At 43.4% G+C, this 26,430-nt stretch overlaps 1 protein-coding gene across 2 annotated transcripts in view; it reads left to right on the forward strand.

Annotated features, from left to right (window-relative positions):
* The window catches only part of CDH4 (cadherin 4), a 420,434-nt gene that overhangs the window by 370,419 nt on the left and 23,585 nt on the right, over positions 1-26,430 (forward strand). For both annotated transcript variants that reach the window (XM_033074736.1, XM_033074737.2), the window contains exons 8-9: positions 4,549-4,686; positions 22,887-23,072. In XM_033074736.1, coding sequence (XP_032930627.1) covers positions 4,549-4,686; positions 22,887-23,072 — 324 coding nt within the window. The remainder of the gene's footprint in view (positions 1-4,548; positions 4,687-22,886; positions 23,073-26,430) is intronic.

Genomic DNA, 26,430 nt, shown 5'->3' on the forward strand with positions numbered 1-26,430 from the left:
GAGGAAATAGAATTTAGATTTTCTATCTCCTTCACCAATAGATTCCTGCTAATACATCCTACATCCTGGTAACCTTATTTGCTTTACCAGACGTGATGCTAAAATTAGCTAGTCATACATTTCTCAGGAAGTAGTAATTAATTGGACAATATTTGTACAGAGCTTTGAAAATGTAGGTCCTAATTTTGCAAACCCTTTGTCCGTAATGCAGATTAATTTAATCACATAATTACTGCATTTCTGGACTTTGGTATACACAGTTCCCCAGCTCATGTGTGATGTATAATAATTGCCTGTGCAAACTGGCAATAGCCACATTTCTCAAATACTGTGGGTGCACGTTGGAAAATTGGGATCACAGGTAGCACTCCATTATTAGGACTTCATTTTAAAATACTTTGTTCTTTTCTACTCTGTGTCTGAATATGATTTACTCTTGTTTATACCCTCTCTCAGCAAGACTGTGCTCAGCTCAGCCAGGGATTTGAGCTGGTGCTTTCCATGCCAGCCTCTGTCTCAATGGGGAGAGCCACTTGCAATAACTGTAATTTTGTTTGGGGCACCTGGTCCTTTGTGTGTGCCAATGGAATGGGCTGGTTCAGTGATAACCATCAGTGTTGAGCCTTTTCACACCAACAGTCTGTGCTATTTGGACTGAAAGGGGTTTTCTTCTTTTCCTTTTTAGAAGGTTGTTTGTACACACAGAGTGCTGAGAGATCTGCCTTCTGCTTTAGCTCAATTTATCATAATTTCTACCTAGACCAAGAGGATTTAGCCCTAATTTAATACATTCTTCTAAATGTTTTTCCTCCCCAGACCCTGTATTAGATTGCTCCAGCATCTCACTCCTTTACTGGTGAAGGACCTACTAATTTCCAGCCTGAATTTATTCATGGCCAGTTTATACCCATTTGTTCTTGTGTCAACATTGTCCTTTAGTTTAAATTGCTTCTTTGCCTTCCTAGTGTTTATCCTCCCGATGTTATTTATAGACAGCAATCATATCTGCTATCAGCCTTCATTTTGCCAGACTAAACAAGCCAGGCTCTTCTCTGGTGAGGGGCTCTTGGCTGGCTCTGGGGCTCAGCAGTGAGCACAAGGCTCTGGCTTGTGCTCAGCATCCCTGGGTGTTGGCACAGGGAACCAGCACTGCCAGATGTGCCGTGCTCAGGGCTGCACACAGAGGTTTGCCAGCAGCATTTGTGCTTGCTGGGCAGCAGGGAGCTGGTGGACAGCCCTCCTTCCTCGTGTGCAATAAAACAACTTCCAGGGAAGTTTTATTTTATTGGTGCCTTGCTGCATTTTCCTGTATTTTGTGCTATTAAATCACATCTTTCTATTATCCAGTTCCCCTCTTCCAAGCTGCCATTCCTCCTGTACAAGGCACCTTTTTCACCAAGCCTTTGACTAATTTCCCATTAACCAACTTAACAAATTCCTTCAGCTAATTCCCTTCTTCTGGAATTTAGCTGATGTATTTCTTTGGGGCACTGTATCAGATGATTGACAGAAGAGCAGACAGATTAGATCTGCCACAGTTCCTTTAATTATTCCTTCCTTCATAATTTTTTCCTTCAAAAGTCCTTCTTAGTTTTTAGGTCAGACTAAAAGCTGTGCACTTACCAAGATGAGCTTTTGCCTTGGCTGGAGTAGACACAGCACACTGGGTTTGCTGTAGCATGAAGATCTGTTAGATTTATTAGAAGCACTTGCCACAGGACCTCCCACAGGCTTCAGTAGGGCTGGGTTTTTAGTGGCCTTGGGCTACTTATTTCCTGAGTTCCACAGCATCAGCCTCAAAGCAAACATGTAGTAAATGTTAAAACCATTTTAGTTTACCTCTATGCTGTAGTTTCTACCCTGTGCTATTTAAAATTTCATTTTTGTGAAGAAAGAGAATAAGAAAATTATCCTGTATGATCAAAATGCCATCGAGAAAATGTCTCTTGTGCTTGGGGGCATGAGGCTGACTTTTTTTTTTTTAATAGTCGTAACAATAATAATACTATTAGGACAACAAACTGAGATGCCCCTGGAGATGATGTGACAAATTGGAAGGACATGCTGAAATTGAAATTGATTGAATAGTTCAATAAAATCAGCTTAATGCACAAAAGCAAAAAGATTAGCTAGGGAAAAACAAAAAATCAGTAATTTGTTATCTGCTGGGGCCAATCTCACTGGAGATTGAATTAGTTAAAAATGAAAACCAGGCACTAGAAAGGAGCACCCTTATGTGCCCACAGTGCTGGAGCCTTTCAGATGGAGCTGGGTGTGGATGGCAACCACGTGCCTGAGGGTTTGGCAGGTCAGATCTCAGACTGTTCCCATTTGGTGGACTTGGCAGCGTTGGCTTTATGGCTGGACTTGATCCTAAAGGTCTTTTCCAACCTAGATATTTCTGTGATTTCAAATGTCTGAGTTTTACACAACTTCCCACGCCATTCTCCCTGTCAGAATCCACTTCTGCTCTAAACACAGCAGTTTTGTGTTCAGCTGATGGAAATCAGTGCAGCTTTGGGGATGTCTCCAGGAGTCCCCCAGCCTGATGTGCACCAAAGGCTGCAGCTGCCTCTGCTACCCCAGCTCTTTGTGGCTGGCACATTTGCACATTATAATAAATAATGACCATTTCCCTTCTCTCTATTTTTTCTTTCATTTTGCCATATGATCTGATCAGCATCTTTCTTTTAAGCTTTTTTAATTTAGTGTTCTGAATTTGTGTGGGGTTTTTTTATTAGCATTACAGAGCTCAGTGAATTGTGCTTTGTTGAATAAAACAACTCTGTTGTAAACCTGGGGTCTGTGAGTACACACACACAGATGTGTTTTTCTCGTTTATGTGAAATCTGATTTACTGCTATTTTTTTAAGTGTCCTCCCAACTTCCATGATTTAAACCTTCTGTTATTTAAACCAGAGTATTTGGCCTGTTAGGAAGTACTTCCATCAGCCTCCCAGGTCATCAGTAACAGAGAACAGGAAGGAAAAGCTAAATATGAAATAGAAATTCTATTCACTAATAAGGACATTTCAGCCTTGTGCAGTGCTTTACAAATGAAATAATGAACGGCACCTTCTTGCATGAGGCAAAACAAGGGCTAACAATAGTTTCTCCCTCATGTTTTATTATACAAAATAGGAAGAGATAATGAAAGTGCATTTCCATAATATATTCCAGTTGCAAGGTGCTGATGGATCCCTGAGTGTGATGTCTTGTCAATTTAGCAGGTCAATTAAAAGCCCTGGAATCAAGATAAAGCTAAAATGCAGATCTCTTACTCTGGCAACTCAGAAGAATTAAAGAACTGAGACAATTACAGCACTTCAAGGATGTTTATATGGGAATAAAGAGACCTAATTGACCTAATTCTTGCCCTTTGAAACTTCAGAGGACATTTGACATTTCACACATGCCTGTAGCACTGGCACCCTGAAGGAGCAGCCCTGGGTACTGAGCTGTGCTCTGAGGGTAGTTGGTCTTTCCTTGTATTAAAGTCCCTCCACTTGACTTCACAAAAAAGCTTTTCCTGCATAAAATTCTGCTTCCAGTTGGTTTACACAGCCTTGGGGCTCTCTGATGTGCCACCTGCAGCCTTAAGGAGCAGGTTTGTGCTGAGCTTCTGGCTGGATCCTTCCCTGGCTCTCTTTGCCCACTTCCCAGGAGAGGAGCTCTGCTTTCCTGTCTGTGAGCACAACATGTAATCAATGGTAAATTCTGCACATCTGAATGAAAGTTTATTGTTGAGGCCAGTTGTAAGGATCAGGAGACTTTTCTTAGTGCAGGCAGATACTCCTAAATAAAGAGATCCCAGGAAGATGTGTACATGCAACATCAGATGGCCTCTCCTATTTTATTCAGTTTTATTTTCCAGTTGCATTGACTTACAGCATCCTTTAGAGCTTCACTGTGTGATTTTTATGGCTGGCTCTGTGAGGTTTTTTTTCCTTTGAGAGCTGTGTTGTAGGGGGTACTCAGGAATTTAAATTAGTTCTGCTGAACTGCTGTTTATTGCACTGAATTATTTTTTTCTTCCATAGTGGACTTAAATTCTCTTTATTTACCAAGATTGTGCTAAGGACTGAAGCACGAAGAGCATTTTAATGCTTTGTGGGCATCAAACTGTGTGAGCAGAACGAGCTGGAGGGCTGCCAGCCAATGTTGATGTCAATTTTGGGGGTATAATGTTCTTAGCAATGTTTTCAGTGAAAACACATGAACAAAACTTTTACTGGTTTTCAGAAGACAGAAGCTAATGTTGCAGAAAATGCTTAAAAGTTAATAAAAATGTCAACTTCAACCAGGGAATTTTGCCCATAAGACTTCTGTTTTCCCATGAGATGGGTGATGTCCACCAAGCTATGCAAAAATCACTTCAAAAACATTGCAGAAAAAAAACTCATTGATTTTTTTTTAACTAACATTTTTAATCCAATTAACATCTTAACTTAAAGATCACGCTTGTATATGGAAAATAAACCAAAGCATTTTGCAGGGTGCACTTTTGTCTCTTATCTTTCCCTTTTCTCCTTTTTTCTTTTTTTCCAGAAAGTTCAGCAGTACATAGTCATTGTTCAAGCAACAGATATGGAAGGAAATCTTAACTATGGTCTCTCAAACACGGCCACAGCCATCATCACAGTGACAGATGTGAATGACAACCCCCCTGAGTTCACCACCAGCACTGTGAGTATCCACATCAGCAGGGTGATGCATGGACAAGGGGTTTTAATTCATGGCTCTTGATATCTCTGTCTCTCCAAGCTGGTTAGGAGGAACTTTGATGGATAACTGGAATAAAGACTTTCAGGGGAGAGAAAGGAAAAAGGAAAAGACTGATTCATGAACCAGCAAAACTGTTTGGTGACCGATTTGGCCAAGGCACTGAAGGAGCTGAAATAACGTGGCAAACAGCCCATGTCTGATGGCACCAAAGAGGATGCTGTTCTTTCATAGCAATTGGCTGTGGACATAGCAGAATTATTAATACTTAGGAGTGAAATCCTGAGCAGCTAGAGATATTTGGGGTTTATGGCTTGGATATGATTTCAAGAGGGCTGTAAGTACTCTAAATGGAAACAGGTAGCTGCTAAAATTTGTATTTCACTGATAGCTCTAACAGATGTATTTGTGTGTGCTGGCAGTAATGTGTACATTCTTCAGTACATCTGGTTTTAATCAGTCAAAGATTTTTCTTATGTTTTATTAGCACAGTCTTCTGTTCTGTTCTCATGTGTTCCAAGGTATTCCTGGAGGGCAAGGGGTGAAAAACAGATTGTAAATGACAAATTCTTAGAGCTGGTTAAGGTAAGAATGAAGAAATTGGAAGGTGAATTGATGTGGTCTGGTTCATTCCAGCCTTCATAATCCATAGCTGTAGAACATCTGAAATGTGCATAGTAAATTTAGAAATCACAGAGCAGTGCAAAGGTCTATAAGTTAAAAAATGAGAAATGCTTGTGTACCCCCTGTCTGTATTCATATGAAGGTCAACAAGGAGCAGTAAGTGATGTATCTTAAATGGACATCAAATCTTTACAAATACAGAAGGTCTAACTTCTTTGTGCTCAAATCACTGAACATCCTTGGAGGAATTTTTATTATTTATATTATTCTGGATTTTCACTCCCATCCTAAAGGGTCCTAAATATTTATTAGCATAGGACCAAAGTTTCCCCTTAGTTATACTCCTACAAGCTGCAGATATGTCCCAGAACTCAAGGAGGTCATGCAGAGCCCAGTTTATGCCCCTGTGGACCCAAACTGGATTCATGTCAGTTCTGGAGTCTGGGTCCTTCCTTCCCATCTCCATTGGGAGCTGGGCTTGGGGCTGTGAGGGGCTCAACTCCCAAACAGCATTTTCTCACTTGGACCTAGATTCTAAGAAGAAGAAAGGCACTAAATTCCTCCTGAGTCACAGCAGAATGGACACTCAGCACGTTTTCAGGTCTGGGCATCAATCTCCAGGCTGTGCTGCTCCAGGAGATGGAACCACATGTGTGCTTCGTGCCCATCATGGATACTCCAGTCTTTGTGCTGTAAAGTTGTGGTTCAACATCTCCTTCAGTAGGGTGAATCATGAAGAGCCATAAAAATACAGACAGGTGTTGGGCTGTGTGGTCCTCTCTCCTGCCAGGACAGAATTATCCTCTCTGGAAGGAGGTCTGTGTCTGTGGGGCCACAGGACCTTGCACCAGAGCAGCTCCCTGGTGTGTGTGGGGACTTTATTCTGCCAGGTAAATCCTTCTCTGCCCTCCATTTGAGTGAAAAAGGAATGACATCTAGTGGCCATGTCACTTCAGCACAGGTTGTTCTCATGGCCCAGGCTGTGGGGTCCCCAGATGCAGGTTGGGAGGTGATGGTTTGGGGAGCAGGGTGAGCTGGGTCAGGGTTACTTGCACAATCACCTTCTGCAGGGCAGCATCCCCTCCAGATGTGGTGTGCTTTAATGGTTTCCCAAAGCACTTCTCAAAGCTGATGGAAGGTGGGATAATGGAAATTTTCTTTCAGGTGAATTCGGAGTATTTAATGTCTTGGTGTGTGTTAAACCTGCAAGGAATAAAAGCCATCAAGAGAATTACCCACAGAATTGTGTTAAATGGATTAGAAAATGCTACTCTTCCTCTAAGCAGAGTTGATGTGTACCATTATTTCTCTAATTTCAATCACCAAGGAAAGAGTTTTGCAAGGGCCAAAGGGCTTTACACAGCGGCACATGGGACTTCTCTGTAAAGAGTTGAAAACCAAGGGTGTTTTACAATAATACTTTCTGATTCTGTGGAAACAAATATCTTTGATATACTCCTGGGTATAGCCAAGCTGAATTTCATGTGAGTATGAAAGTATAATATGTTTTTTCCCTTGCTGGCAGAGGGAACAGCATCAGGCTGATGAGTTTCTTTAAGCCTGAGCTGCATCTCCTCGCTGTCCTCAAATAGTCTGATCTGCATTTTAACACCTCTAAAAAAAATAGCAAAAATCACTTTCCAGGAAATCTATAGCTCCTCAGAGAGTGAGAAAGCCCATGGTCTCTTTTAAGTCTGTGGACTGTTTGGAGAGATATTGTATATTTTTATTTTAAATAGTGGTATTGAGATGCTGCTGTAAAAACAAAAATAGGCTGAATAACTGAAGCTGTGGCTTGCTCTTGGCAAGCTGCCAGATGAGAGGAACTCAGGAGCTGTATTCATCCCAGACAGATACAAAGGCCCACCCTATAGCGCTCTTAAATTACCTGTCATTCAGCCAGGGTGGTTTTAGACTTAATCGTTTCTGGATGGGAATGCAGCTCAGGAGGACACTGCACCACGCTGGTGTCACAGCTCATGTATTCAGCAGCAGGAATTAATGTTGCTGTGTAAAATTTAACAACAGGATGGGAGAGAGGAAAGCATCCACTGTGATGGTCGAGAGAGTCAGGGCACGGTGCAGGGAGGGAAGAGGCTCGGAGCACGTGGAGGTTCAGACAGGCACAGGAATGCCAAAATGACACATCCAGCAGAGGTGTGTTGGTGAATGGACATCCAAAACACCAGATGGGCTGGCAGCAGAGTGTAGTGCTGCATGAGAAGTGGTAAAATAGCAGTAAAATTGCAGAGAAGATCCTTAGAGGTAAAAGATGAAGATGCATCAGTAAAACTCCAAAATGCCTGGCTGCTTCCATGAAAATTGATGTCAGTGGGTTTCACATCCTTTGGTCCACCACCTGAAAGGCAGGGGAAGAAGGAGCCCCACCTTCTCAAACAAAGGGTTCTGAAATTATGTGGGAGGAAGGAAATCAGAGTCTCTGGATGAAACAATTTGTAACCCCAGTAAGGCCAGTCTCATCAGCATGGCCAGTCCTGGCAGCCATGAGCACCACCTGCATGGAACTGCAAGGCACTAGGCTCAGCAAGGACCAGGTCCTTTCCTACTCTGTTTTTGTGATGGTGAATGTTTTCTTGGTCTGCAGTGCTACCTTTGCCTGTGCTGAGAAGCATCAGAGAGCAGCCAGCAGTGGGGAATTGTCTCCTGAGGGACACCACAAGCATCACAGGCAGCTGTTTGGGGCATTTTTAATGGTTTAATGTGACCCAGGGAATGCTCTTCTGGCTGTCTGAGGGACTTCAGCCTGTCCACAGTGTTGTGTTCTTCATATGATGTTGTTGCTTGCAAAAATAAATGAAGGGAGGCAGTTCTTCAGGAGAGGTAGCACTGACTCCTCCTCATGGCCCAACCAACCCATGCCCACAGGCTCTGGATCAGATGCCATAGAAAAAGGTATTTTATTCCCCATGCCCAAGTTTTCTGTGACTCATTCATTTCTGTGGGATTTTTGGTGGATTTTGCACCTGCCAAGTCACCAGCTGTTGTAAAATATTGCCATTTTAACTGGACTGTGTTACAAAGGCTTTGTAGGAATTTTTGCTGGAAAACTGGCTCTTACTGCTGTAAGATAAAGGTATCATTGTGCCCTCCATTAATCAGAGTCCTTGTTACTTATAACAGGGTCATGTCCTCTGACATGTCTTAATTATGGGGAAATTCCTGTCTCCCTTCAAATATTTATCTCCTGTGTGCAAGTGAGTTGTGGTTTGTCCATATTAATATGGATCTGTAGCCTCTGGCCAGATGCTCACCTCAGATACAGGGAGGGCAGTGAAATTGGAGTTGGTATTTCAGAGATTAAAAGTCAGCTGAGACAGAACAATGCTGGATAGTCTCAGGTGAGGTTTTATGTAAGATTGAAGCATCTTTCTTGCTCACAGAGGAGCACCTTTAATTCCAGTGAAATCTTTAACTCCTCTCAGGCAGGATGCCCTTTCCAGTCTGACCCATGCTACTGTTAATAGCCATCCAAGGATTTCCACTTTATCTATGAAAATGCATAATCAGAGGGGAGGAGAAGTGAAAGAAATCCATGCCTACACTTGACTCATACAAAGTCTATTTTTATCATATTCAATCAGGAACAATCAGGCACAGAGAGGAGACGCAGATGAATTTGCATGATCAGACTTCTGTGTCTGAAATGTTAATTAAAAGTTATTTTAAATTTGCCTACTGTGCAGAACTTGTTTTTATAGTAGCCCATGTAAGGAAAATATTATTTCACAGGGCTAAAGTGTTCATGATTACTTGGGATTGTGGATTCTTGGGAAAACCTGCCTGGCAATCAACCTCTTTAAAAAAAAAAATAAAATTTGGAGGGGGTGCAGAAAGAAAGGGAAAAAAGAAACTGGGCTATTCAAGTTCTTTAAGCTCCTGAGCCTTAGGAGGTCTTATTTAAAGCTACTTTAAAATCTGCCCTTTGGCACTGCTTTGAGAATCTCCTCTTCCAAAGCTGAATCCAGTGGAGTCTGTTTTAAAGAGGCAGCTCTAGGACAGCATCCTGACACTAATCCTGATACTGACACCAGTTAGGAACAGCTCCAAAGGTTTGGGACTGGACTGGTGGGGCTGGGTGGCTCCTTCCCAGCTCACAGGGCAGTGCTGGCATGTGCTGGGCTGGGAAAGGCCACCTGGCCAAAGACTGGCTGAGCCCAAAGCAGGGCTGTGGAGTCACCTGAATTCAGAGAAGCTGTGTTGGAGCAGGAGGGAAGTGTTTCTGGGTGAGGTTAATCTGGTTACAGCGTGGACTTGGCTAATCAGTGAAGGAGCAAGTCCTTGTTGCAAACATTTTGGGAAAAGCAGTTCTTACCAGTTTTTAACTGGCCTATTTAATGAATATTGTCAGACCAGGCTCACCCCTGGCTGCTGCAGACAGGCCGAGGTAACCTGGCTCTGCTGGGCTGGATCAGGCAGTGCTGGAATCTGCAGAGGAGAGCTCAGGGCTTCCTGCACAAAAGAACACAGAGAGAGACCCAAGTTAAAAAGGCTTCTTGGTTTTGGCACCACACTGCCAAAAAAGTCTGGCCTTTGTCTGTGCAGGTGTTCTGGTTCCTGGAGTACTGGGGGAGATGTTAATGAGCCCATTCTCAGAAGTGCTTTGGAATCTGAGAGTGAAGATGCTCTCAGAGCATTGCTGCCCTGCTGGTGTTGTCCTTTACCAGAAATTTCTGATGTTTCCTTCCCATTTTCTCTCCCCTGTGATTTACTAGTGTACATCATTCAGTGAAGCAAAACAAGCCAAGATCCTCCAACCCCTTCTGCTTTACAGCTTCCCTTCCCTGGTTATCTTGCTAACCCTGCTGTGCTCCACACTCTGACCCAATTTGGATATAGTAATCCAGTTTCAGTGCCTTGAACAAAGGCATTAGTATTTCCTTTTTCACAGCCTTGGTGTAGCTCTCACTCAGCCTCCTGCTCTGTGAACTTGCCAAAACTGTGGAAACAAAGCTAACAAGCATAACCTAAAATTGTATTCCCTGTTCTGAATGCGTTTGTTCTCACAGTCATTGTTTGTTTGAGGAGAGAATGTAGCTGTGCATCAACCCATGCACAGAAATAGCTGATGTGAACTGGAAAAATGTGACTTTTTTGCAAGTGGGGTGAATGCTTTGCCTGGGCTCCAGCCCCCTCAGTCAGATCCTCTGAGCTCCATTTTCAATGGTGAGTTTGAGAGTAGCAAAGCAGGAGGGAAAACCCTCAGCTCTTCCTTCAGGCTGAAAGATTGTGACTTCCAAGTAACTGGGATGCAAAGATGCAAATAGGTCTGCTTTGGAAAAATGATATTTAATGGTCGTAGGGAACCAAAACTGGCATCCAGTCAGGCTGCCTTGGGGTTTCCTAAACACATTTATAGGCAGATGTACCCAGAAGCATTCAGAACATGGGAGTGTTATGAGAAATCCCTTTTACATGCATGCTCATGTTTTACAAATTAATCTTACACTGTGGAGGGAGAACCCAGCAGGAGTGGGATGTCACTGGGATTTCCTGCATGCAGAAAATTGGACCAGGATGCCTTTGAGGGCTTGCTAAAAAGAGATCTTAGCAGGCTGATCCAAGAAAAACCAGTGAAAGTGGGCAGCTTGCTACCTCCCAGGACCTTGGCACCTGTCCATCTGCCTCCTCCCTGTTCTTAGACCCTGCAAAGATCAAGGGCTTAAATTTTGAGCACTGCATACATGATTTGCCAGTGTACAGATAAAGCTGCATGTGTAGCTGTTCATTCAGATCTCACTGTCCCTGTCACTACACCTGAGCCATTCAGAAAGTCTGCAGTGACATTTGAATGTAGATTAGCCCAGATCATGCAGCGTTTTTAAATCATCAGAATTATGCCTGTGGCATAATTTAGAAAATTTGGCAGTTGTCACACGAGGCAGAATTCAAGTAGATTGCACAGGTCAGAGCTGGCAAGGGGAAGGAGCAGGTGCTGTGGTAAGGGAAGGTGCAGGACTGTGTTGTTTTACAGCTGAAGACAAACCCAGGAGTTCTGTACATTCCTGCAGACAGGCTTTATTGTTAAAAATCAATTATGCTTTCATGGAAATTCCCAGATGACTGTGTTCACTTGCAATTTTCCAGTCAAAATGAGGCTCAGCCAAACTACCCAGCAAAGCCTGGGCTGTTATAGAGCTGTCAGCCTCTAACTGAAATAAATTATTATATTCAAGTGAATCGAATGTGCCCAGTAGCATTTGGGTATATGAGCATCTACCTAATTCTGTGTGCATTTCCATTAAACACATAGTCAGTGAAGTCTTAAAAACCACAAATCAGTCTGGTTTCCCTAAATAAGACCCCAGTGCTTATAAATTGAAATGGGCTTTCTGCCTCTCCTTGCATGTCCTGGTGACAACCTTAGCCATGAACAATGAATTAAATTAAGGATGTTAGTGGGGGAGGTAGCAGTAACAAACAGAGCACAAGGAGAAAACAATATTCACTCTTCCCATCCTGCTTCAGCCTTGTGCTGAACTCAGCACAGCAATTCCAGGGCTTTGCAGATGTAGACACACAGGTTAACCATTATTAGGAAATTATTTACATCTTGATCTGCCTTTGGAGTCAGACTGACCTTTGGAGATGGATCCCACCTGAATGCAGAGCCTGTCCAGTGGAGCTGAGGAAATGTGATGCCCACACATTTTCATGGTTAGAGAATGAGGGTGGTCCCCAGCTCTGAGTGCAGATTCCCTGGGAGCCCTGTGCCTTTCCCAGGCACAGCATCTCTGAGTGCCTGCAGGCCCTTTCCAGGGAGCACAGACACACTTTGTAATCTCTTGTGGATGCTCAACTTTCGTTCTTTATTTCATCACCTCTTTCATCCAAAATGAAAGATACTTCTCACTTTATGAGAAAACAATAATAATTCCTCATGTCTTAATGAAAAAAGCAGCAGCTTCTTCTGTGATGTCTGTTAAGTCTTTACACAGTGTAACACATGACAGAGGGATGAGATACCTTTGAGACTGCAAAAGAGATACAGAGATGTATGTGTATAAATACCAAATACAGATGTGCATTTAGCTGGATCCAAAGCATAGATAGATGCTGATGCCAGGCAAACAGTCATCAATCATATCTAAGTCTCTACTCACAGATAAATTGTGGTTTATATGAATTATTCCATTACTTTGTGTGGGTATATATGCATTGATTTAAAAAAAAAAGTCATCTCCTTGATAGAAGTCTCTTCCTAATAGACCCCATTAATCAAAACCTAAATTTACAGTGCCTTTTGTTTTGTTTATTTCCTTTCAGTACATTCATTTTCAAATTATCACCAAATTAATCATGTACAGAGTTTAAACTTGGCTGCCACGTGGTAAAACACTTCTGGTTCCTCTCCATTACACTGAGCATTAGTTATTAAGGCACAGTTCAAGGCTCTGTTTAGCCTGACTCTACCCTGAACCTAATTGGAATCAGCTAGACTCTTCCTTGTAAATGGGTCAGTCACACAGAAAAAGCATCAAATGTAATCTCAAGATTGTGAAATAAAGCAGAGAAAAAGAAAAAAGGAGATAATTTTATTTCTCCTCATTGATACCTGCCTGGTGGTTAAAAGAAGGATTAAAATGAGGTCATTAAACTTTCCTTGGAGACAAAACCCAGACCTCAGTGGTAATATGATTAATCAAATATAAAAGTGAAGCTATTCTGAATGAATAACTCATTTTTATAGAATATCTAATTATTGAAATGTCGTCTGCTGCAGAAGGAAAAAACGGGTGGGGGGAGAAATTAATTGCAATAACAATTCAAGAAGATAAAGTTTTTCTGAATTAGGTCTACACAAGAAGCTAAATTGAGTTGATTAAGTAATTTTGGTTTCAGGAACACCCTTGATGGAAGTTAGTGGTAATGAATTTTTCAGACCTCAGAGTTTAAAATTGCCAAAGACCAATGATTAAAAAAAAAGGGGGGAAACGATAGTTTCATTACAAATTTCAATTTTCTGTCATGAAAAAAAAAAAAAAAGTGAGAGGGGGGATATAAAAAAATACTCTTTTGGTCTCTCTCAGATTGGACACATGTAGTACTTGGTGTAAAATCAGGAATAATACAACCTCCTCTCCGTGCTGGTGAGTGTAATCTCAGTCAGCAGCACAGGGGAGGCAGAGGCAGGAGGAGCAGCACAGATTCCTTGTGCTTCCTGCATATGTTCCACTTGGAACACCCAGCACCAGGCCCTCCTGCCCCTGCAGAGCTTTTTCAGCAGCTGTCACTCGTGGGGTGAGTGGCACATCCACCCTCAGCACCGTGGGGATAACAGAGCAGAGCATGTGTGTGACACAGCAACTGGTTTGATATTTGGCTTTCTAACCTGCAGCTTTGCAGGTTTGTGCAGCTGGGTTAATACTGTAGTTAATATTAGAGTAGAAATATATTAATAATAATATAATTTTAAATTTTAAATTTATATTAAATACCATATAATATTATCAGAGCACAGAGACCCCCTGGCCCAGGACAGTGCCCAGCAGCCATCTCTCACCATCCCACATTTGTCATGAGCTCTCTCATTTGCAGCATCTGGCAGAGCTGGTTCAGTGTCTCATTTAGCAGGGATTTCTCTCCTCCCTCTCCTCCCCTGTCCAGTCTGTGCAGGATCTGGAGGGAGAAGCCACAAACCCATCCCCACCCCATGCTCTCCATGGAATTGTCCAGGGAGAAGGAGGTTCCAGGCAGGTGTGAGCTACCTGTGAGCAGTGACAGGGACACGTGCCACTGACACAACCCCTGGAGTCCCAGGAAATGCCAGAGGGAAATCCCTTGTGGCTCTGCTGTGCTGCCAAGGAATCACCCTGGGCTCCACCACCAGATCCATGTGTGTGCATCAGACACTGTTCCCATCATGGTGTGTCAGTCAGGCTGGGATTTCAAGGAGAAATCAGACACTGATGCTCCTATTTCACATATCTACCTACATTTCCTGTCTGACATTTTTCTAACTTTAGTGTTTCTCTCAAATTTGAGTGGTTTCTTGTAGATTTTGTGCCTCTTTCTGCTTTTGGTTGTATATGAAATATCCTGATTCTCCTTCTCAGCCCAGACCTGGCCTTGGAGAGCCTCAGTCAGTTGTCTGAATGTACACACACCATTGTGGTCAGGCTGGATGTCCACACACGTCTGCCAGATGTCCCAGCAAACACCCATTTGTGCTGGATTACTTCATTATCCTAAAAATCCACAGCATCTCAGGCACTGGTGTGAGGCTGAGAAATCTGAATACATTCTGCAGCTCCATTATTGGAAGGCACTGAAATAAATCCCCTCCTGAGGTTGGCTAGCTTCCTTGGCTAGGCAGGTTTTTAATTCTTCAATATTCTGTTCCTTTTAAAACAGTTGCTTCTGAGGGCTGTCATTTTAAGAGGATATATATCTGGAATTTCATTAAGCACATTTCACTTAGGAAATCTTTAGTGACAAGCTGTTGGGGGGGGGGGAAAGGGAGATTTAGCAAAGGATTTGGGAGTGCTCTGAGTTTTCTCTTATCAAATCTTTCTAACTGTCCAGGATGTCTTAAAGCTTCCCAGTTGTAGAAGAAGAAGTCACAACACAGACATCAGCCAGTTAAAATCAGAGAATGGTTGAAAGGTTTCACAAAGTTTTTGGAGCATAGTGGAGTTTTTCATACTGCTCAGCATAGTGCAATAACAGGTTTTAATTGCTAAAAAATAAAAAGGGAGAAATAATAGTCTTTTCTGCCCTGAATTGACAAGTATGGAGTGAATCCATCTTTTCCTTGACACAATATCCTGTGTTTCTCACTGCATTTCTCTGCTCCATTCCACAGGAAGTTTTGTAAACAAAATTTCAGCAAGAAGCCTCTTTTTCATGGCAAGGCTGATAAATTACACAGTATTTAAGGCAGTCTTTTCTGTGCTCTGAGTTACTGCAAACAGGCATTTCTCTAGAGTGGCAGATTCTCACCTTGGTGAAGGTGGCAGGGAGTTGGACTAGGTGACCTTTACAGTTCCCTTCAAATACAAACCATCCTGTAATTGTGAGATTTTAGGGACTCCATCCTTTCCTGTAGAAACCCTGGCACAAATCTGTGAGTGCAAGCTCTCACTCTGCTGGCAGACACTGCCATTTTATTTTAAGCATCAGTAAGGACATTGTGGCACTAGTGCAGAGGATCATGTCTTTAAACCACAGGATAAACCACACTTCTAGAATAAAACACCCACTTCAGTGACTTTCTCCCACAAGACTACTCTGTCCAGTCAGGAACCCTTTTCATGGCCAGACCACAGGGTCTTCCAGTGCCAGCTGATGGAGCTCCAAACTACTCATTAAAAAAGCCCAGAAACCCCCTGTGTGCTAATTCAGAGACTAATCTGGAAATAACAGAGATTTCAATTGCAGTGCTGAGAAAGTTTGAGCAGGAGTCAATGTGCAGATGGGCTGTGCAGGAAACTTGTTAAAAATCTCAATACCAGGATTACAGCATATGTAAAAAATCAGTTTCAGTGCTCTCATAATTCTTCCTTTCCCAAATACCCATCTTGAGATCCCAGAGGCACATGAGCAGCTTTCATGTGCCTTAAAATCTGAAAAAATTAAATTAAAAACTCATTATGGGGAGTCGGCAGTTAATAAGAAAATCCTAAACCAGACTTATCAACTTAAGGCCCTTCTTTATGAAACTTTATTACAGGTGCCTGAATTGAAACATCCCCTTCTAGACACATTTCTCCAAGAGATAGAGAGCCAGACCTGTGGAGTATGTTCTGCTCACTTAGGAGCTGAGCTCTCTCTCAATTTTTGCTGCTCTGGTTTACATGGAAATCAGGAAAATCATGTTTTCAGAGTGTTGTCCAAAGCAGCGTGGTTATTTGCTGCAGGAGAGGGAAATGTGAGGCCTGATGTGCCAACAAATGAATTTTTCATCCTCTTTTTAGGGAGCTGGTTATTTTAGAGAGTCAGAATCCCTTGGGAAGCCCCCCTGGTCCATGGTGGGGATGCAGGGGGCTCTGCTTTGGGTATCCAAACCCGTGGTGGTTTGATTTCCCAGCTGGGAAGCAGAACAGGTTTATTGTGGCCTGTTTGTCCCCAGCCCATACAAACCTGTTTGGGCTCCTCAGAGCCTGGGACCAGCTCATCCCAGTTCCCTGCCAGCCTTCCCAGGGCTCTTCCATCCAGCAGCTCAGCCAGGATCACAGGGCTCTGTGACAATGCACTGGGGAGATCAATAGGCTAATCCAGGCTGACCTAATGGATTTATCAAGTAACACATGAATTAATGATGTTCTCAGGATTGTGCCCCAGCACAGGGCACAGCTCCAGCCCGTTCTGCAGCTGCCTCAGGAGACAGACAAGTCACTTCAGCCTTTGCTGTGCAGCTGAAGGGAAGCATAGGGCTGTCAAGCACTGTAAAGCCATGATGCATCTGTGCAAAAATGTTCTGTTACATAAATGTATGTATATAAGGGTTTTTTTTTTTAAGAATGAGTCTTTGTAGGCAGTTCCAGCTGTTTTAAAATCTATGTCTCTATTTTAAAAAGAGCATTACTAATTACACCTGACAATCAAATAGTCTGCAGAAAAGTATCAGCCACCTTTTCCTGCTGTTCATTCTGTGGGCAAGAAACAAAGGTATGTTAGACAAGAGAGCAAATGAAATGTTCAAAGGATCCTTGTCTAAAACTGAAAAATAAAGGGCTGTGCTATCAGATCAGAATTTTAATGTATATTGTTTCCACTGGCTCCTGACATAAAATCTTTCATTGTTGGGTATAACCATTGTTAAAGGTCACTGTTGCAAAGGCTACATCATTTAGACGAGATGAGATCCCATTCTGGATAAATTCACAATTTTAGTTCCTAACAAGGAGATAGTATCAGGATTTGAATGTACAAGAGTGTCGGTTTACGGATTAAAGGCTTTTGTGTTCTGCAAACCACACTGTGCCAGAGATTTCATGAGTTTCAGTGAGATGTGCAAGTCCCCAAAGTCAAGTAGGTTGATTAAAGTGGTTCTTTATAGCCTTTGAAATAGAGATAAAGTACAACTTTCCTACACGGGGTTAATGTAGAAATTTTTTTTCTTGACAGGGCTATATGCCTTCCAAGGACATAATTTTAATCTCTTTTTAAACCTTTCATACGAACATTATAAAAAGCTCCTTTGTGTTGTAATGCATTTTTATAAAATATCTAAATTTCTATGCAAACTTCAACCCTCATTTCTTAAGATATATTTATTTGGAAATGGTTATCTTGCAGCAGAATGGTGTCTTGTGTCATCATTTCTGCAGCATCTTTTCATAATATCAAAAGAATGTAACATCTGATAATGAAAAAAAAATTAGTGCTCTTTGTTACATATGCAAACTGCTTTTTTTTTTAATATCCTTTTACTATTATGTGTTCTGAACTCCTGGCAAGTACTCAAAGAGTCTTTGAACCAAGGTGAAACCTACACATTCCTTCCTCACACCGGAGTCTGAAGTGAGAGGATTTTCTTCTGCTGCTTCTGAAAGAGAGGGTATTGCTTTATTCTCCTCTGCTCCAGCTTTGTCTTCATATTCAAAGAGTAAAATTTGCATACTGATCCAGAGTTAGTCATTGAGATTTTTTAAAAATGACACCAGTAAAGTGTAAAGCCAGTGGCTGTCACCTGTGGCAGAACTGAGATTGTCTGTGCTCCTGCCTGAGATCAGCTTCACAAACTTTAAGGCTTGCTGTTGTTTTTCAAACTCCCCAAAGAAAAGGAAATCAGCACGCAGAGACCTTGCTGAGCATCACTCAGGCTTCCTGCACAATCTCCTGTGGGCAGCTGTGTGCCTTGTCTCACCACCCCATGCACAGAGCTCACAGGGCTCCTGTGCAGGCAGGTGAGCTGCTCCAGCAGCACAGACTGCTCAGGAAAAAGGCAAAACTTCCAAAGCATCTTCTCAAAGCTGGTGAGCTCATTGTCTTGTGCTTCCTTGACTGGGCTGGGCAAGGCTGATGCTGCCTGAGCACCAGGAGGCAGTGCCTGCAGCCTGGGCAGTTCTTTGAGAGGGAGAACCTGGCAGCTGGGTCTGAATGCACTCATGGATGGGCTGTGGAGTAGATCCAGTGGATGTGAAGCTGCAGTGCAGGGGATTTTGTGGCCATGGACCTGGAAAACACAACAGCACTGAGGTTTATGGAGGGGCTGCTGGCTGGTGTAGTGCAGAGCAGCCTCAGAAAAGAGTCAGGACATCATCACTCCAAACCTCACCAGAGTGAGTAGTTTAATAAAACCAGGAATGAGCATCTCAGAGCCTGGCTTGCAAAATAAGGCTGACTTTACAGGGGTTTTGTGGGGATTTGAGCAGGCTGGTGGGCTCCTTTGCACACAGTGTGACTGTCACAGCAGCTGAGATTGGGGCTGGGATAACTCACAGCCCCAGCACAGCCATCCCTACAGCAAAGGATATTGGAAATTAAAGGTCACAGAATTGATAGTAAGGCTTAAGAAAACAGCAATTAGTCTGCTAGGAAGAAAAGCTAAATTACCAGTAGTAGGAGTAGAGGGGGGGAAAAAAAAAGAGCATTATTGATCTAAATATCAAGTTGGCAGATACGCAGAGTACAATCTAGAGGTTTTTTACACCTCTGGGCTTATTCAACCACCACAATAAAAAATGCAGGCCTATAAAGATGGAATAAGAAGCAATCAATTAGGATGGCATTTGCTTGTTTCCCTGCTGCAGTTGGGCAGGCACATCACAATTAATGATTTATTAGGAGATTTTCATCTTCCTCCCCCCTTCCCCCCCACCCCATTTTACACAGATTGCTGCAACCAGACTGCAGTTGTTTATTAATTTTCCTACTTTTCAAGCATCTTTGTTAGCAGAAGAGGTAAACCCTTGCCTGGGGTGCCAGCATGGGGTTGGGTGGATGCCCTGAAGCGTGAGGAGTGTGGGTTTTATTCAGCCCTGAGTGCTGGGCTCCCTGGCTGCACAGCACTTCATCTGCAGAGTCCAGTGGGGCAGGGACTGGGAGGGATGGGACTCCCCACCAGCACACACACTCACCCTCATTTCAGTTTCTCCAAGCCTCAGGCACCCAGACAGAAGATTCCACACTTTGCAGCAGTCACAGCTGTCAGAGGAGGGGCCCAGAGTCCAACAAGAGGACTGAGATGCCCTTATTCCTCTGTTAATCCATAGCTATAGGTCATGAAACACTGTTTGTCCAGGCAGTTCAGCCTTCACAACCCACTGCTGCCTGGAACAAATGTTGTGTCATCATTAGCAGATCTTGGAGACAACAGAAAGATCTTTCCTGCAGACATTCATGTGAGCAAGTCTTTTCTTCACAGCTTTTTAGCAAAACCAGCCATGGAAAAAAAGTAAGAACACTGGAAAAAGAAAGGAATTCCCTTTAGAAGGAAGCCTGAATAATTATCTTTGTGTTCATCTGTCTCAATCCCACACCTCCCTAGGAGTGGCTGCAGTAGCTAATTGGTTTTACTCAGCTGTGCATGGCTTCACTGCCCACACTCCAGATTTATTGCACAAAGTCAAGTCATGGTGTGAATTCATCATTTGTCCCCCACATCAATCCCCTTCTCCTCCAGAATGATATTTCTCTGCATGTTTGTTTGCTGTCAGGTCCAAATGACACGAAAGACAAATTCTGGGATTAACTGATTTTAGTACCAACCCAAAAATCAGAATGAATTATTTCCTTTTCAGCAAGGCATGATGGAGAAGGAGTTTTGCTGGGACAGGCTTTTATAGAGAGGAAGAAAAAAATACCCCCCAGAATGTGAGGATTTAAGAACACCCCAGTTTCAGAACAAATCCTTATCTGAGAGGGGAAGGGAAGTGTGTAACGATCAGCCATAAAAATCTTGTGAACAGTCTTCTGAAAATTATTCTGGAAATTAAGGACTTCAAATGCAACAATTGAAAGTGAAGCTAAATGAAATACAGGGGAATATGAGTAAATGCTACAGGTATAGGTCAAGCACTGCTTTATCAATCTTGTGTTTACTCCAGCAGCTCCTCCGTTGCCCATTGTTTTACCTTGTTTGAATAGATGTGCTTCTCTTTATTTGAAAATCAATTGTAATCTTATAAAAGAGAACTTAGAGCAGAGGGAATGCTGGAAAGCAGCATAGTGAAAGATGTTCATTATCCTGAATTACTCCAGGGTAGGGAGGGAATGACATTAAAGAAGTGTGGGTAGCTTTGAGCTGCCATCCTTCCTTTAGCAGGTGTAATTTAATGTCATTACTTAATTTTATTAAAGGTAAAGACAATTGTGGACAATACACATTACAGCATTTACCTATAATAATGATACTGGGGGAGTGTGAGAGGGAGGAAAGGCAGACTCCAGTTTGAATTCCCAGTAGCTACTGATCTGTAGCTGATGAAAATTACTCTTTTCTTCATGGCACATCTCTCCAAGATTTGCTTTTTACCCTGAATAGCTTTGGATGGCTCCTTTGATTCCAGTGAAGGTGCTCTGTTCTCATCAGAATAATACTTTGCTATATAAGCACAGTAAACAATATCCACTCTCAATGCTGCTTAGGACTGATAATTTCTTAAGTGTTCCTAACAGAGGTCATCAGCAAGTGGATGAGCCCAGGATGTGCTGAGCATTGTGTTATTCACCCCAGTGGAAAAGCTTTATAGGCTGCTGTGAGCTTCCTCCAGGCTTTATATTGGCATGTGCTGGTGTATTTATAATTTCTAATATAAACTCATGTTTTCAAATGTGTGATCTCTATCACTGTGGCTGAACACAGATGTGAAGGCTTCAAGAGGAGCTGCTGTAAAATCTATTGTGTGGGACTTTTCCAGGCAACCCAAACTCAGTGGCAGTTCCTGGGTTGTGACCTGCTGAAGGTGTTCAGGGATCATACAGGACTGGCCCTCTTAAATGGGTTTAATACAGCTGATGGTTTGTTCTTGATTACTTAATTCTATTTGATTCTGCTGGGCTTAGCCTAGGAGTGACAGACAAAATCTGTGGTCCTGGGTTGAAGATTTGAGATGGTTTAAGCCCTTTGGAATTACAACATGATACCTTGTTGTCAGCAGTGCAGCCTAGAAGAGGCTGGGGGGCTCATCACTGTCACTGCTGCCATGCCATACAACATTAATTTAATGTAATGGGCAATAACTAGTGTGGATTTAGGAAGAGATGATCCTGTTTAACTAATCTGCTTCAGTTCAGACAAGGTTGATAGCAGAGTGTACATATGACATAATCTAATGGATTTTTCAAGAGGCTTTTGATAAATTTCCATGTATTTCCCTTGCTTAAGCTGTGTGCCGCAGAGACTCCAAATTGGGCAAGAGAATGGGTAAAGAACAAGTGAAATCAGGGGAAATAAAGAGAAAAGAAGAGCTGTAGCATGTAGTGGAATAAGAATTATCTTGCAGCTTCCCACTGTTCTTCGCCACCACTCGGCATGGCTGGAAAGAGATGCCATCTGCATTCACTAATGAAAACTTGTTTAGGACAGGTGCATAGCAGAAAAGAGGGCAGGATGCCATTCAGGATACCTCTAAAGGGCAAACTTAAATGTACATTAGCATAAGGCAGATTGAATATTTTTGCCGTCAGCAGTGAAATAATATATACCAAATACAAGCATCCGTAATGGAGAGGTGCCAAAGGATGGGGATGGGTTAGGAGGGGAAACAGACTCTTGTGCTAACAAAAGAATGATTTATTATCATTTACACAACCTGGCATTTGTGCACACCAAAGGCCAGATTTTAGAAGTGCTCTGCTCCTGCAGTTTGGGGCCAGAATTTCAGTTGCAGACTCGGAGCCAGCCGCTCCCAGCATTTCCCCAGTGTTTAATTTGCCATATGTCAATCAGAGTGTTGATTTGCAAGTGCTGCTAATAGGCAGTGCTGAGACATGAGGACAGTTGAAAATTTGGGAGTGTGTCTTCCTGGCAGCTTTTGAGCCCCAAACACTGGAAGGGCAGGATCCCTGATAAATGAGGGACTGGAAAGCAGGAAGGAATGCAGTTAATGTGTCAGGATGTGCCTGAACGGGACATGCTCCATGGAAATCAGTGCTAAATGAGAGAATTGAGCACCAGGAAGGGCTGTGGCAAAATCACAAGAAACACTTCAAATAATGAGACAAAATCAAATCATGGGCAAGAAAGAAATAAAATTAAGTGAAATCGCTGAAGGAGCAATAAAATGCCATCACTGAAATCTGAGTGAGGCAAAATACCTTGGGATAAACAGAGATAGTCATCCTGAAAAATTTACACATTTCAGTCTTCTATTTTCCCCTGCTGTTGACAATTAACTCTCTGGTTGCTGTAACTGAGCAAGAATATCAGGAATGGTTTTTATTGGATTCCTCGGAGCATTTGCTGAGTCTTGTGCAGTGATTGTGCAATAGTTTGTTCTCCTTTGGGCTGAGAGGTGAAGTTGGGCTTTGGGAAAACACTCAGAGGAAAAAAATAGGAAAAGCAGAGTTGAGAAAGAGGAGTGTTACTCATTGCAGAAAGCTCCCACCATGACCACCCCTGATTTGCTTTGCAGTACTCAGGAGAAGTGCCAGAGAACAGAGTGGAGGTTGTGGTGGCCAACCTGACGGTGATGGACCGGGACCAGCCGCACTCTCCCAACTGGAACGCCATCTACCGCATCATCAGCGGGGACCCCTCGGGCCACTTCACCATCCGCACCGACCCCGTCACCAACGAGGGCATGGTCACCGTGGTCAAGGTAAGGGGAACCCACACCTTCTGTGCTTGTCACCCTTGCAGCTGCAGGGGTTGCCAGGAGGAGCCTGCAGCTGTTCTGTGCCTTCTCTGCCTGGAAACGCGAGTGCTTGGAGCTGGTGTTTCCCATCTCTCTGTGTCCTGAATATTCTCACCTCCACTAATTCTGGGTTTCCCAGCTCAGCCCAGCCCACTGTGAGTTTTGAAAAAGCCTCAAATGCTGAAGGGATTCCCAGCACCAGAGCCTGACCTTCACCTCCTGCTTCTTCTTGGCTCTTTGAGCTCTGTAAGAGAGAATGAGTCTGACTGGGTTGCCCTGCCCTGCTTGATCCAGAATAGCCCCTGTTTGCTGTGAATCAAGGACAATGTTTCACTGCCTGGGTCAGTCAAGTGATCCCCAGGGAAAGCAGGGCATGTCTCAGGAGCAGTGAATTTTCTGGTAACAGAAGGGAAGGAAATTTTCCCTTTGACTGAGTTGTTTGGCAGCAAAACTGTAGGAGAACTTTTTCTGGTATTAAACACACAGTGTAGGGCAGATCCTCCACTCAAAGCCACTCCCCCAGGTTGGATCAGCAGAGGATCTTGTCTGAAGAATCCCAAGAATTCAGACCAGAAATATCCACCATCTTTCCATGTGCTGGTAGAGCTGGAAGCCTCAAGATACCTACAGCAAGTGCCAAATGGTGTTTCCTTCCTTGCCTCCAAAGAACATGACTCTCTCTTCCTTGGAGCATTCACTTCTCTTTCAGTTTTGAGGCCAGTGAGTGTTTCTGCAGGCACTGCACAGACAGGATCCCTTCAGCATTCACTGAAGCTCTTCCCAGATGCCTGTGGGTGCTCCCTCTGACTACAAAAAACAGCAAAGACATCACCCAGAGGCTGTGGAGATGTGCAGGAGCTGCACAACACACACCATGCACGTGGGAAGGATTAATGCCAGCTGGGGTGGATAAAGCCAGCACCTGCTGATGAGTCTGCCCTTCCCTTACACAAAGTTTTAGTCAACAACATAGGTAAATGTACTAAGCTTAAAGAGCAGCATGATTCCAGACTAGCTCTGTGTTGAGCCCTGTTTCCTTGTCATTAGCTAAACAGGTTGCAGTCATTCCTAATGGGCACAGTTTGTGTCTTAGGAAGAATGACATCAGTGAAATGCCAGCGAGGTGACGCTGGCAGGAACGTGTGAGCCTGTCCTGTTCCCTGACCCTGGGGCTGTGTCTGTGTGTCTGCAGATGCTGCTCTGCTGAAACTTCAAGGGACACATCATCCTACCTGCCAGATGGTATTTCAGCAGGGTCCTCTTATTTATCACTTTTTATTGCTCTGTGGTGATGGCTGACAGCCTTACCTGGCGCGACATTATGAAACCTCTTCAAGCTTAGACATTTGTATGTGGTTGCATATACGTGTGTAAGGATACACATATCCAAATTTTCTGCTTAGACAGAAAACACTCAATGAAGAAAAGTGCAGAAATTTAACTTCACTGCCATCAGCAGCCAGTCTGAAATCGGAATGCCAACGTTCTCACTGCAAGTGGGGGAGGACCCTTTATTCTTAATCTTGCAAAGTGTCAGGACTGTAGTTTAAAGGCACATCAAAGTGAACAACAAGGGATTTGCATGGTAAACACTGCTGCACAAGGACTTGTGCATAATGAACCAGCCCTTATTCACAACTTGCAGGAAAAAGCAGGGCAGATTTGTCAAGACACCATTGATGCTGGTGTTGATTTTCCACTGCTGTGTAACCCACAGTGATCACAAAGCAGAGAACCACATGAAAATCCAATCTCATCAAGCTGAGCTCAGAGCTTGAAATTGCGTTGGATGTCTTCACTGCATCACCTCACCTGATCCTACTGGGCACCAGGGCTCCCTACCCCTAACTGGCTGGGAGGCTTTTTGGTGTATTTTCAGCAAGGAGAATGAGTGAAATTGCTTGTGATTAAATTTTCATGGTGAAGAAGGGAAGACTCTTAGGATTCCACCTTCTTCTTTGAAATATTTTGTTCTCTGTTAATAAGTGAATATGCTTAAAGATTTGGGGATGTACTCTCATCAGACTAGGTGGCCAGTCAGAGCTTGTTCTTTGCTGTGTTGGAGCAGTCTCTTGCTGGTTTGATTACTGATGTAGGCTGAAAACACAGGTAAAAAATTAAGTCAAGTAATGAACCATTTATTTACAGACCCTACAAGGCTGGATTTTCACGTGGCTCTTCAAAGCTGCTCATACATAACTGCTGCTGCAAGCAAAGGAGTCACAGCAGCAGCACAGGGAGGGGGGCTCTGTGCAGAATCCCACCACTTCACTTCAGTGAGGGCTGAAATGGAGGGCCAGAAATCCTTCCAAGCCAGATTCCCTTTGGAATTCAGATTATGCTCATGGGGGCCATTTTGCAGCTGCCCTCAGCAAAACCCCATCTGTAGCTCCAGTGTGATCACCAGAAGTATAACATTTCCCTTTTCTGTTCTTGCCTTTCCAAACCATTTCCATAACTGTGCAAGACCCTAATCTTCAAAGAAAGCCTTGATCAAGGGGAGAGAGAAACTTCCCACTCAGATGAGACACCGCAGAGTCTGAAGACAATCTCCCAGAGCAGCAGTGGCTGCCCTGTGGCAGCCAGCTAAGTAAAATGTTATTATAAACTCTGCATGGATCAGAGCTGTGAATTTATAATGGAGATGCTGCTGAAGCTTCAGTTATTATTTGCCTCAACTCTAGCACCAGGCACATTTGTTCACTTCAATTAAAAGTACCCTGAGTAAAGGAGGACACGTGGCAAGCCCTCTGCATCACTGTGCTGCACCCAGCTTGGAGGTGCTGCTGGAGGAGGAGGATGTGCAGCATCTCCAGGGGGATATTTCACACACCAAACATCCAGCAAGGAGTGTCTGCTAAAGTGCTGCTGTTTAATTTTGTGTCAAGTTGGACATGAGAGTTAAAAGTAGGCAAGAGTCCCACATGTCCTCGTCCCAGATGTGGTGGCTCTGTGGGCTTCTTCAGGGTCTTGCTGTCATAGAATCAAAGAATCATTTTGGTTGGAAAATACTCTAGGACCATCAAGTCCAACTGTTATCCTAGCAATGCCAAGTCCACTGTGTCCCTAAAACCTCATCAAGTGACCAATATACAGCATTTTCAGTGAGATGCATGGAGGTGGAAGGGGTGACCATGGTGTGAGGAGCACAGAGTGCTTTGTGCACCATTATCCTCACAGGAGGGCAGTTTTAGGGAGCAGAGGTATGAACAGTTCTGGTATAAATTGGTATTAAGGTGTGAAAGCTTCTGCCCTAGGGCTGGGCAGTGTCTGGCTGCAAGGGGCTGCTGTGCCATGGGTTCAATAGCCCAGCTGGCAGGAC

This window comes from Catharus ustulatus, chromosome 17, assembly GCF_009819885.2.
Source record: "Catharus ustulatus isolate bCatUst1 chromosome 17, bCatUst1.pri.v2, whole genome shotgun sequence".
Taxonomy (NCBI): domain Eukaryota; kingdom Metazoa; phylum Chordata; class Aves; order Passeriformes; family Turdidae; genus Catharus; species Catharus ustulatus.